This window comes from Hesperophylax consimilis, chromosome 17 (assembly GCF_061612785.1).
Source record: "Hesperophylax consimilis isolate HC1 chromosome 17, BYU_Hcon_1.0, whole genome shotgun sequence".
NCBI classification, from domain to species: domain Eukaryota; kingdom Metazoa; phylum Arthropoda; class Insecta; order Trichoptera; family Limnephilidae; genus Hesperophylax; species Hesperophylax consimilis.
The window spans coordinates 15,240,880-15,254,106 of NC_142852.1; the positions used below are offsets into that span (position 1 = coordinate 15,240,880).

The 13,227-nt window shown below is 34.8% G+C and overlaps 1 protein-coding gene across 1 annotated transcript in view; it reads right to left on the reverse strand.

Annotated features, from left to right (window-relative positions):
- Window positions 1-2,376: 2,376 nt before the first annotated feature.
- LOC149416081 (uncharacterized) overlaps window positions 2,377-13,227 on the reverse strand; it is a 66,008-nt gene continuing 55,157 nt past the window's right edge. Inside the window, exons 11-16 of the mRNA XM_089641871.1 lie at window positions 12,373-12,439; window positions 7,878-8,065; window positions 6,201-6,451; window positions 4,875-4,910; window positions 4,386-4,539; window positions 2,377-2,487 (exon numbers count right to left, since the gene is read on the reverse strand). Coding sequence (XP_089497997.1) covers window positions 2,452-2,487; window positions 4,386-4,539; window positions 4,875-4,910; window positions 6,201-6,451; window positions 7,878-8,065; window positions 12,373-12,439 — 732 coding nt within the window. The 3' untranslated portion in view covers window positions 2,377-2,451. The remainder of the gene's footprint in view (window positions 2,488-4,385; window positions 4,540-4,874; window positions 4,911-6,200; window positions 6,452-7,877; window positions 8,066-12,372; window positions 12,440-13,227) is intronic.

Consider the following 13,227-nt stretch of genomic DNA (forward strand, 5'->3'; position numbering starts at 1 on the left):
TCTTCTTCATCTCCCCCTCCCCACCACCCTCAGCCTCATAACATACCCCAATTGTGGGATGCCATAGTCTCACTGAGTCTTGACAGTTGGGAATCATTTTCAGTTTTCACATAAAAAAAACGTTTCTCAACACATTTTATTTTGGACTGTACATGATTTTTAGTGGCTATGAAGAATTTTTACATTTATAACTATGATATATATAATTTTTTTTTTTTAAAGAAAGCAAGACAAAAATATATATTACAGTAAATAATAAAATAAAATACAGAAGAAAAAAAAACAGAAAAGTTCCAATAAACTACTTTTCAGTAGTTTGTCGATGGCAACTTTTCACATAAAAAATATCAAAAAAAGATAAAAACTTATTTTACTTAATGACAACAGTGATAACAATAAAAATTAACAATTTGTTTTAAAAATATAAAAACATATACACAACAGTGATAGTATCTACCTATAGTTTGTATTAGACTCTAATACAAACTATTTCTTTCAGCGAGCCAATTTTTCAACATAATATTTGTTTTTACATTTGTACATTTTTTTATTTCAGCAGGTAACATATTTAAGCAACTAGGTATCATGTAGTCCAGTGTTCTTTGTCCATATTTGTTTAAATGCTTAGGTACAATTAGTCCTTCATTTATCGTAAAACGAGTATTGTTAGTGGTCCAGTCTATTTATGTATATAAGGCTATTCATATGCTGAAATATAATTTTATACCACAGAATTGATCTTACTGAGAAAATTTTAAGATTCTGATAAAGGTATGGAACATTATGCCTTTGTTCGTATAAACTTTTATGAGCTAATAATTTAACTAGTGAATTTTGAACTGATTGAACATGGTTTATATTTGTTTTACATGAAAGTCCCCAAGCTGTGATTCCATACATTATAATAGATTCAGCTAGTGATAAATAAATTATTCTAAGTGTACGTATTGGAACATAGAATTTTAATTGATATAATCTATTAACAATAGATCTCAGACGTTCACAGACTTTATTTATTTGTAAGTCCCATTTGAAAAAACAATCAATAATAATACCTAAATATACATACTCTGTGACCGGTTCAATATTTTCACATGTACAATATGTACATATTGCAGGAATACCAACATGTAAGCAATTTGAAGTGTGTGTCTTTATTTCAGGTGTAATAATATTTGCCTTAGCATTGGGTGATCTAATATGTATCAATTTAGTTTTTTTGGCATTTATAATTAAACCAGAGTCGTGAGACCATTTCAAAAGTTCAATGTAATCTTTTTGTAATAGTTCAATACATAATTGCAAATCATTGCGAGAAATCACCAATGCAGTATCGTCCGCATATATAAAGTGTTTTACATGTTTAAAAATGTACTTAATAAAAGATACATAAATAATATATAAAATTGGGCCTAATATGGAACCTTGAGGAACGCCTGCTAATATTTTCCTTTGTTTACATAAGGTGTTCAAAAGTTTTATTTTCATGCATCGGTTGCTCAAGTAATTTTCAAAGAGTTTTAAAAGTTTCCCTCTTATTCCTATGATTTCTAATATTTTCAATATTTTTTTATGATTAATAGTGTCAAATGCCTTGGAATAATCTATAAATAAGACTAATACATGATTTTTACTATTTAATTCATTATTTATTAGGCTGGGAAACTTCTGAATTAGCATTTCAGTGCCCTTTTTTTCTGGAAGCCGTATTGATTTGTATCAATAATAGAAAAATCTTCTAAATATTTAATAAATTTCAGCTGAATGTATTTTTCAAGGATTTTTTTGAGTGATGGCAAAATACTAATCGGTCTATAATTACCCAGTACAGTGTGATCACCGCCTTTATAAATGGGTCTGATGATACTACATTTTGAGTCATCTGGAATTTTTGCCTCAAATATGATTCTATTAACAAAATGGGTTATAATTGGACCTAAGGTAGATATGTGTTTTTTTAATATCGCTCATTCTATAATATATATCATAGTTATAAAATTATAATAAAATTAATATTTAAATTCACCTTTCATTTCTCAATAATTTTAAATGATGGCCAAGAACACCCTTGAAGGGTGAAAGCCAGAAATAAAGGAAAAAAAAATATGAAAACATTGTTTTTTTTAAATTAAAGATCATTTTAAATAAAAGATACATTTATTAAAATCAAAGTAAACATACAAAAGATACTAAAACATTCAAATTTGAATAAACAAACAAATAGACAGTCATTAAAATAAATAAACAACAATGAATGCATTATGGTCAATATGGTAACGTATAATTTGTTTTCTTTTCTTAATTTGAAAATTTTAAACAATCTTATGACTTCATACTAATTTCAAAATTTAATGTTATGTCTAGGTGCGTTGTAACTCATTCATACGGTGTTCGTTTGTGAGGATATTAAGATATTTTTATCGTGATATGATGCTGCTAATGTTCGTCAAGTTACACCAAATTACTAGGTGTTGTAGAGCGGCATCTCTGAAATAGAAACAAAAAAACACATTTTAAGTTGAAGCAATCAGCCGCGATTCGAATAGTATCGGCGGCCATTTTGTGTTTTTGTTTACAGCTGTTTTACAGGCAGTGTTGGTTTATGTGACATTCTTCCCAAGCATTTACTACCGCTTAAAACCCAAGGTCCAGACACACAGACAAGATGGCCGTCGTTTTAATTCAATCATTTCTAAGATAGAATAATTTTAAGCCCTGCTTACCCAATTTCTACTGATTTATAACAAGTTTCTCGTTGACTGTTTAATTTTTTAGGTCCCGAAAAAAATACATGTTATTTTTGAAGATAATAACTATACATTTGTTTTGCCGAAACGTTAAATATATGCAATTCCATTGATAGAAAAACATCGCAAAGTAAGCTCCGAAAATTCTTAAAAACGCGTTTTGTTCTGTTATTTAATATGTTAGATTTTTGCTCTATTTCAAACGAGTCTTCACAATTTCTGCTTAATTATTATTGTTTTTTAATATTAGCGCGCTCCCTCTAACATTTGTATTTATATATCTCTCTTTCAAACCATCTTTGAACGCTTACTACGGGGCCTTAAAAGAGATTATTGCTTGTGTATAAATCGGTGTACTGTATCATAGGACTACTGCGGGTAATACGGGGTTCAGACGTTTCAATTTTAGTTGATCAACTTTTATTGAATGGCAAAAAACTTGAGCAACTTTGTTGAAAGAAGGTTCACACTTGTCAATATGCTTTTGAGTGTCGAGTTGATCAACTAAAATTGAAACGTCTGAACTGCGGAAGAAAGAACTTCAGAATTATATTGAACCACTTTGCACCAATATCGGTGTGCACAAATACATTAAAACGTGCGCTCTTTAAAATGATTTGCTGTAAGTATCTACTTTCATTACGGATGTTTATTATTTTAAGGTGGGATGACAAGAGAGCGCAGTGTGCAAGAGTACGCATTAAACGCTTGTTACTTATAATATTTATCTGTTTTGGAAACTTTCTCACGTCGAGGTTGAATGCCATTGAGTGTTCTTGTGTTATTATTTCTAAAACAAATCCACTTAATTAGCAGTCACACGAGAAAATTCTGACAGATTGCGCAAGATGGCGTTAGTAGTGTGTTTTTGACGGAATGTTCGCCTGCTGTGCATGAGTGCGCAGGGTCAAACTGTGCAAGAGTACGCGCGCACTCTTGCACGATACGTCATCAGCCAAAGCGACCATGCCTTCAACTTCTTACGTTACTCTCGCAACCTTTCTACTATACCAAAGTCATCTATTACGAGAGCTACATCAAAGGGGCAAAGAAATCGGAAATTCTTAGCAGTTTTCCAAACAAACTTAGAATAAGATCAATTATTGTCTCAACCTTAACAAACCTCAGTAGGCTCCAAAAAAGAAGATGACGCTTGTTCTTCGTGGCGTTTTCCATTGAAATACCAATAGAACAAGGTCAGCATTCCCACCTGATCCCTCTGCTATAAAGATTGAAATCCGTTTGTTAAGATAGGAGAATCAATCAAACGAACTGTTCGTATTCGAACACAGTCAAGGGTTTTGGTGCCCCATACCAGAGGTGGCTGTCGAATTCAACAGAACTCAATTCAACAATGGGGAAAACTTTCGATTTGTACAGGGTCATCAGTTGTGTACTATTAAACTTTCTGGGGACTCTGTACAGTACGCCCAGTTTCTAAGAGGCTTACTAACTTGATTCGCGCCTGAGAAGATTAATTCTGTTGAAGGAGATCAGATAATCGTTTCGATTTCTAATATTCTTTTCATATTTGGGTGGAGAACGCGCATCCATGCGATAAAAATTGGTCAGTGAGCTATTTTTATAAAACCCTTCACATATCCGCGGATACTAATCACGTTCGTTCAATACATTTACCTCTCTATATTCTGTCTCCGACAAGACCCGGGAAGGTCTAGTTTCGATGGCCAATGGCGGACTGTCGTCCATTTCGTGGACCAGTTTGTAGGTGGAAGATTCCTTGATTTTGTCCAGCACCACGGGTGGCTTCTTGTATTTCATGAAGTTTACCCTGGAAGTCATTTTAAAATATTAGTTAATTAAAGTTGTAGGTATCATTTAATCATACCGTTGCATTTGTCGTTTTTGAGAAAAATTTGAGGTTACATTCGTGCACATTCAAATTGATTGTGACTGATCCATCAGGGAAAGGGGTTGTTTTTCTCATCGGTGGACGGTGGTAGACATTCTATTCTCAACCTTATCAGTGGAAAATGTGGTAAATTTTGGACAAAAACAGTGGAAAACTCCGCTTTATAAACCTTATTGGGGGAAAAACCAACAATTCTTTTTAATGGATGGTTTTTGTCCATGTGAAAATAATGAAAATGAATATGAAAAATGTACCTGTCGTCGTACGGAAGGTGGACACTTTCGAATTGACTGAAAAAATAATGATAAATGTAAAACACATATGAAATGACATGGCCAAGAAATACAATACATAGAATGATATTATAATACAGATGATGTAGTCGAAACTTATTGAAAAACCCTTTTACATGAACTCTTTTATATCTGAAAACAAGAAAAATTATTTGATGTTGAGGAATGACAATTCTGAAAGATGTTAATAATCTGACATCATCTGATATGTCCATTCTGAGAGGTGTTAATAATCTGACAATATCTGATATGACCATTCTAAGAGATGTAAATTATCTGATATTTCCGTTCTAAAATATGTTAATAATCCGACAATATCTGATATGACCATTCTGAAAGATGTTAATAATCTGGAATATTTGATATTACCATTCTGAAAGACGTTAATATTCTGACAATATCTGATATGACCATTCTGAAAGACGTTAATAATCAGATCTGACAATATCTGATATGACCATTCTAAGAGATGTTAATTATCTGATAATATCTGATATTTCCATTCTGAAATATGTTAATAACCCGACAATATCTGATATGACCATTCTGAAAGATGTTAATAATCTGGAATATTTGATATGACCATTCTGAAAAACGTAATAATTTGACAAAATCTGATTTGACCATTCTGAAGGACGTTAATAATCAAATCTGAAAATATCTGATATGACCATTCTAAGAGATGTTAATAATCTGACACAATATCTGATATGATTATTCTAAAGATGTTAATAATCTGGCAATATCTGATATGACCATTCTGAAAGATGTTAATAATCTGACAATATCTGATATGACCATTCTGAAAAATGTTAATAATCTGACAATATCTGATATGACCATTCTAAAGATATACTTTTGTCCACCGACTTTTTTTTTTTTTTTTTTTACAGTAATACCGCACAAGAGTCCCAACTGCTCCCGTCTGGAGCCAGTGAGACTATGGCATCCCCAATTGGGGTATGTTGTGGGGCTAAAGGTATTGGAGCGGGGAAGGAGATGGGAAAGAGGAAGATGGGGAAGTACCTGGCTATTCAGATCTGGTCACCAAACACGGCTAAAGCCATTTCAAGCAACGTTTCAATTCTGAATGGTGGTCTTACACCACTGACTGTAATCATATTCTGACCGTGCTCGCAAATATCACTAACTGGCAAAGGGTTTTATAGAGCGTGGGTGTTAGACCTCTTGGTTATTAATAATTACGATTACCAATCACAAGTTGAATAATGAATGTCAGCAAAAGATGAAGGATATTGATAAAGTGGTGTTGTGTGTAATATATACCCAAGCGTAGTCCCCGTTATAACAGAAGCCTGCGAGCTCAGAGTCTCGGCTATAAAGCTATCTGTGAAGGCGTCCTTGGGTCCTTTCCACTTGCGGCCTCCTGGCAGGACGAGGGGGCGCGTGGCTGGCGTCAGGGGGCCGAACACGGGCTTCGGGCCGGGCGTGCGTCGTCCACAGGACGACAGGACGAGTGGGCGGGCTTGCTTCTCCTTTCGCGCGGTATGCTCGGAGGATAGTTCGTCCATCAGGTCCTAGAATAAAATGCATAGATTCATTGGAACCTAATATTTCTCTACAGTTTCCCTATGTTATCCCTTAGTTTTCCCTTCAATTTCTAAAGGATAGTTCGTCCATCAGGTCCTAGAATAAAATGCACAGATTCATTGGAACCTCAGATTTCTTTACAGTTTCCCTACGCTGTCCCTTCGTCTCCCTTTCAGTTTCTAAAGGATAGTTCGTCCATCAGGTCCTAGAATGAAATTCATAGATTCATTAGAACACCTTAGATTGCTCTACAGTTTCCCTATGCTATCCCTTCGTTTCCCTTTCAGTTTCTAAAAAATTGTTCGTCCATCAGGTCCTAGAATAAAATGCATAAATTAATTGGAACCTTAGATTTATCTATAGTTTCCTTACGCTGTTCCTTTGTCTCCCTTTCAGTTTCTAAAGGATTGTTCGTCCATCAGGTCCTAGAATGAAATGCATAGATTCATTAGAACACCTTAGATGGCTCTACAGTTTCTCTATGCTATCCCTTCGTTTTCACTTCAATTTCTAGAGGGTGGCTCTTTCATCAGGTCCTAGAATAAAATGCATTAATTCATAGATTATAACCCCATAGTTTCTCTACACTATTTCAACGTTTCCCCTTTACTTTCTGTAGGATAACTTGTCCATCAGTTCCTAGAATAAAATGTCTTCATTCATAGATTATTATCCTTTTAGTTTCCCTACGCTATCTCTACGTTTCCCCTTTACTTTCTGTAGGATAACTTGTCCATCAGTTCCTAGAATAAAATGCATTAATTTATAGATTATTACCTTTTAGTTTCCCTACGCTATCCCTACGTTTCCCCTTTAATTTCTGTAGGATTACTTGTCCATCAGTTCCTAGAATAAAATGCATTAATTCATAGATTAAGATTCTCTCTATGTTTCCCCTTTGCTTTCTGTAGGATAACTTGTCCATCAGTTCCTAGAATAAAATGTCTTCATTCATAGATTATTACCTTTTAGTTTCCCTACGCTATCCCTACGTTTCCCCTTTACTTTCTGTAAGATAACTTGCCCATCAGGTCCTAGAATAAAATGTATTTATTCATAGATTATTACCTTTTAGTTTCCCTACGCTATCCCTACGTTTTCCCTTTACTTTCTGTAAGATAACATGCACATCAGGTCCTAGAATAAAATGTCTTCTTTCATAGATTATTACCTTTTAGTTTCCCTACGCTACCCCTACGTTTCCCCTTTACTTTCTGTAGGATATCTCGTCCATCAGGTCCTAGAATAAAATGCCTTGATGCATTGGAACAATAGATTATCACACAGTGATTTCCAGTGGCAGTCCGTAACTTTTCAGTGAGCTAGAGTTGTAAGATAGAAAAATACAACATTATTGATGTTATTATTGCTGGATTTGTTTTTTAAAATAATTGGAACAATATTTTGAATCACCTGTTTCATTTTGCTGATAGTCTCTTGTTCATTGAGTGGTCCTTCTACACCGTTTGTTCTGGCTTTCCCTTCGCCCTTAGCGTCATCTGCGCTCGTGATCCTCTCGGCTACGTTATCCTCAGCGGTATCATGATCAGATGCGTTGACTTCACCATTTTCCTTGGTGTCTCCGTTGCATTCTGCTGATTCTAGAAAAAATTGATTGCAACATGAAAATACATCTACGTACATAATTCAAGGTTCCCTAGCACGTATTATTGTGACAAATATACTACAGTTTCACTCTTCAATTCTGTTAAAAATATATTACACACCATTGGTAATTTTTATGCTATATTACCTGATGTTTTTAATGTGCCTCTATCGAAGTACAGGGTGGGGCAAAAATAATCACCCTATTAGAAAATTCTATAACTTTTGCAAATAACGCCAAAAGTCAATTCGGTTTTGACATTTGTGAAGTAAACAAATGCAGAATACAAATCAACAAGACATAAATCGGTTTACTCCGCAAGAACGCGAAATAACAAGCAGTACCAAAGTTCATTATTAAAAAAAATACAGCAAAAGAACATCGGGTGATTACTTTTGTCCCACCCTGTATAAAACTGTACTGTTTAGACATTTTAGCAGTGGTTATACAAAAAATAAACTCCGGGGCGGCGGTACCCAAATACACGCCTCCCAAACTGATAGCGGACGTCGCCATAATCTCCAATATTATAGAGTGAGCCGCACCAATTTGTTCATGAACTCACCCGTGGAGAGAGCCACACGTGCAGCTGATAAAAAGATCGATATGTTTTTCATGTCCTGCAATTCACTAACAGGGTTTTTATCACTGCAAATACAGTGTATAAACGCTACAATTATAACGACGTAGACCCCAATCTGTAAGTTATAAAATCAATTATCAAATTCAAATAAATCAACAATAAGGTTTTCCTGGTAAAACCCTATTGTTACCCTCATAAATTACATTCCCGAAGAGTATTGGCACATTGCTAGTCAATCCAAGGGAGATTACTTACTATCCCTGGATATAAATGACTGTCCCATCAAATTCGTGATTTCGACAATTCCACCATTTTTACAAAAAATAACCTACTTATTCGAAAGGAAATTTTAAATTGATTTTGTTCTCTCTCAGCTTTTCAAATATATTTCTTTAAATTACGATTTTTTTTCTTGAAAGAATGTATGAATGAAATGGAATGTTGGAAGTGAAAATTAACCCACTTCCAGACATCCGATCGAGCTGAAACTCGGCAGATACACTCGTTATTGGTGACAGTACATGTTATAATTTTTTGGTGATACTCGTGCATACACAAGCGCTCACACACGCACTTTTGTGAAATTGAATCAAATTGTATTTAATTTAAAACTTAGTGGCAATCACGCGTACACACGTCAACATATACGCATTTCTCTCAAATTTGATAATATTCTTGCAATTAATATAAGTTCACAGCGGTTAAGAGCCATTCCTCGGGGAAGAAGGTTCAATCCTCAGTTATACCAAAAAAAGTTAAAATAATACCAAAAAAATCTATTGATTGTACAATTTTTATTTGCATGAAAAAAAATGATGCGGTGCTGATTGCTAATAGTATAGAAGATCTACAGTCTCTCGTGTCTAGGATGAACGAAGTATGCATGAAGAATGAGTTAATGATGAATGTAAGTAAGTCTAAAGTAATGGTGTTTGAAAGAGAGAGTACGAAAACAGTGTGCAATATAATTGTGAATGAAGAATACTTGGAGCAGGTGGATGAGTTTGTGTATTTAGGAAGTATGTTCTAGAGAGATAGGAAGGCTGACAGAGATATTGAAAGAAGGGTAAATGCAGGTAATTCCGTTAATGGAGGACTGAACGCCGTTGGCGCTAACAAAAAATTGTCCAAAGAAGCGAAGTTAGCAGTCCACAATGGTGTGCTGGTACCTACCCTGATGTATGGAAGTGAGGCATGGAACTGGCAAAGAAAGGATGAAAGTAGATTGAATGCTGTTGAATTGAGATCCCTGAGGCGCATGTGTGGTAAAACCATGTTTGATCGTGTGAGGAATGTGGAGATCCGCAAAGAGTGCAAGGCTGATGTAAGCGTAATGAGTAAGATTAAGAAAGGGACGCTTAGATGGTTTGGGCATGTAGAGCGAATGAGCGAAGATAGGACTGTAAGGAGGATATATGATGCAAATGTGAATGGTAGCATAAGTCGGGGACGCCCGAGGAAGACATGGCACGATCAAGTGAATCAGATACTCGAGTCGGGCCATGTCAAGAGTCAGAATAATAGAAGAGTATGTATGAGACGATGTATGAATGTGAATGAGGCAAGGAGTGTGTGCCAAGACCGAGTTGTTTGGCGGTCCGTCCTCTCTGCCTACCCCTGCGGGGAAACGGCGTGATGGCTAGTTAGTATGTATGAGACGATGTATGCATGTGAATGAGGCAAGGAGTGTGTGCCAAGACCGAGTTGTTTGGCGGTCCGTCCTCTCTGCCTACCCCTGCGGGGAAACGGCGTGATGGTTAGTTAGTTTTTTTTTATGAAAAAAAAGTGAAAAAAATATTTAATCTCTAAATAGTATAAAATAAAGTAGCTATTTTTGTCTCTCTGTTTGTGCGCTTAGTTCTTCTAGACTACGCAACAAATTTTCACTATCACTTAGAGAATTTCTTCCGGAAGGTTTATATAAATAATCCATGCATATTATATTTATAGAAAGCAAAGAAAAGTCTTTTTTAATCAAGTCGTAAAAAAATATTTTCGGACGCTTACATTGTTAACGCTGGCTAAACCTTATGAGATGCATCAAAATAATGTACTACGGAATTGTATACCTTAAAAAGTTCTACAGAAAAGTCCACGGTGGTATATGTCTATCTCCTAAGGTTAACCCCTAGTAACGCCGGGTACATGTCAACTAGTTTAAATATAATTAATACATAGTCACCTTGTTTTATTTGTTTAAGTCCATGATTGAAATGATATCCAAGAATACTCTGGATGGATGAAAGCATCTACTAATAATCAGAGATGTGCAAAATGGGTACCCAAAACCATTTGAAATGCAAAATGGGTCAAAATTATTCCATTTGAAAATGCAAAATGGTTTTTAGAAACGCATTTCAAATGTAAAATACATATTTTCAAAATGCATTGAAAATGCAAAATGGTTTCTTAGGTCAAACAATAAAATAATTATGGAATTTTTAAACATTTTTGTCATTTAATAATGGATATAAATGTAGAACAAACATATTACATGATGGTAAATCCAAAAACACCACGACTACAGATTATGAAACTACAAAAAATTTGCGCGGGACTAATGTTGCCAACGTAAAAACATAGAAACTGCTATCTAACATTTAATATTACAGCGTCATGGCCCCATGTTCAGTATTTGAATCAGTATTTTTTGTAATGGTATCACTCAATTGCCAGGGCTCCTACCAGGGAGCAACTTGACAAATGTAAATTATCTCTCATAGCGAGGTTGAGGACCGACTGATATTTGGGGCTTATGAAAAAAAGATGAGTGGAGATAGTAGGAAGAATGTTGCAAAAAAGCATTTAAAATGGAAAATGCATTGAGAAAAGCATGATATGGTTCTTCTAGCACCGTCACTTAGCGCACTGATGAAACTACTCCAAATATGTGAAGATTTTGCAAAAAATCATAACCTTGTATATAATACATCCAAATCAATAGTTATGGTTTTCAAATGCAAAAACGAAAACATGCTAACACCTTCAGTATGGCTAGATGGAAGGAAAATGGATGTTAGTCGTAGCGTCAAATACCTGGGACATATTATCACAGACGACCTGAAAGACATCGAGGATATGGAAAGGCAAAGAAGAGCGATATCCGTTAGAGCAGGTATGCTGTCAAGGCGTTTTTTATCTCTGCAGTACAAATGTGAAAAAGATACTTTTCAATGCCTTTTGCACTTCGCTGTATACGTCAGAGCTGTGGGTGGATTACACTTCATCCCAATGGCATAAGATAAAAGTTGCTTACAATAATGCATATCGCCAACTATTCTGCCTACCGAAATACTGCAGCGCCACGGAAATGTTCCTGGAGGGAGGAGTACACTCTTTCAGAGCGCTTCTCCGCCATCACATGGGAAGCTTATGGCGCAGACTGCGCCAATCAAGTAACAAAATCATCACTGCCATGGTTGCCTGGATGGAGTCCCCTCTGATTGCCAGGGCTCCTACCAGGGAGCAACTTGACAAATGTAAATTATCTCTCATAGCGAGGTTGAGGACCGACTGATATTTGGGGCTTATGAAAAAAAGATGAGTGGAGATAGTAGGAAAAATGTTGCAAAAAAGCATTTAAAATGGAAAATGCATTGAGAAAAGCATTTAAAATGCAAAATGCAAAATGGTTTTTAGAAAAGCATTTTGCATTTCCATTTGAAATGGATTTATTTGAAATAAAGCACATCTCTGCTAATAATATGTATTTCGCTTACCTTCTTGCGTTGCTTCTATCTCCTCAGCACAATCGCCATTGGTTTGTTCTTCAGTTGTTTCGCCATTCTGTAAAAGAAACGTAATAAAAAATATTAATTTTGATGATTTTTTTCGAATCTATGATATACTGTAAGATATGTTACGAGAATTCACTCGACCATTGGGACTTAATTATTATACGTCATATTTGTCGATCTCATATTTAAAATTCAGAATTAACAATATTATCTTGTAACTAATCTTCTTGAATGATCACAAAGTACTGAAGAATTGATTTTTAACCTAGATAGTGTCTTGGATTAACATATCCGATTTTTTTTTTATATGCGATACCTGTGGACTTTTTTCAAAAGTCTAAAAGAATATTCAATTTTTATTCGATCAACTTTTTTTAAGGATAAACCCGGCAATGTAATATATCATTGAAAATGATGATAATACCAACAAATTTAACGAAACATGAAACAGAACAAGACACAGAAAATAAAAAGATAACGGTCTCAACTAGGAATTGAACCCAGGATCTAATATGACGAATAAATCAATTAACAGGATCTAGTTCGACAAATATGACGAATAATTTTCTTACCAGAATCTATTTCGATAAATATGACGAATAATTCAATTAACAGGATCTAGTTCGACAAATATGACGAATAATTCAATTAACAGGATCTAGTTCGACAAATATGATGAATAATTCAATTACCAGGATCTAGTTTGACAAACATGACGAATAATTCAATTAACAGGATCTAGTTTGACAAACATGACGAATAATTCAATTGCCAGGATCTAGTTTGACAAACATGACGAATAATTCAATTAACAGGATCTAGTTCGACAAATATGAT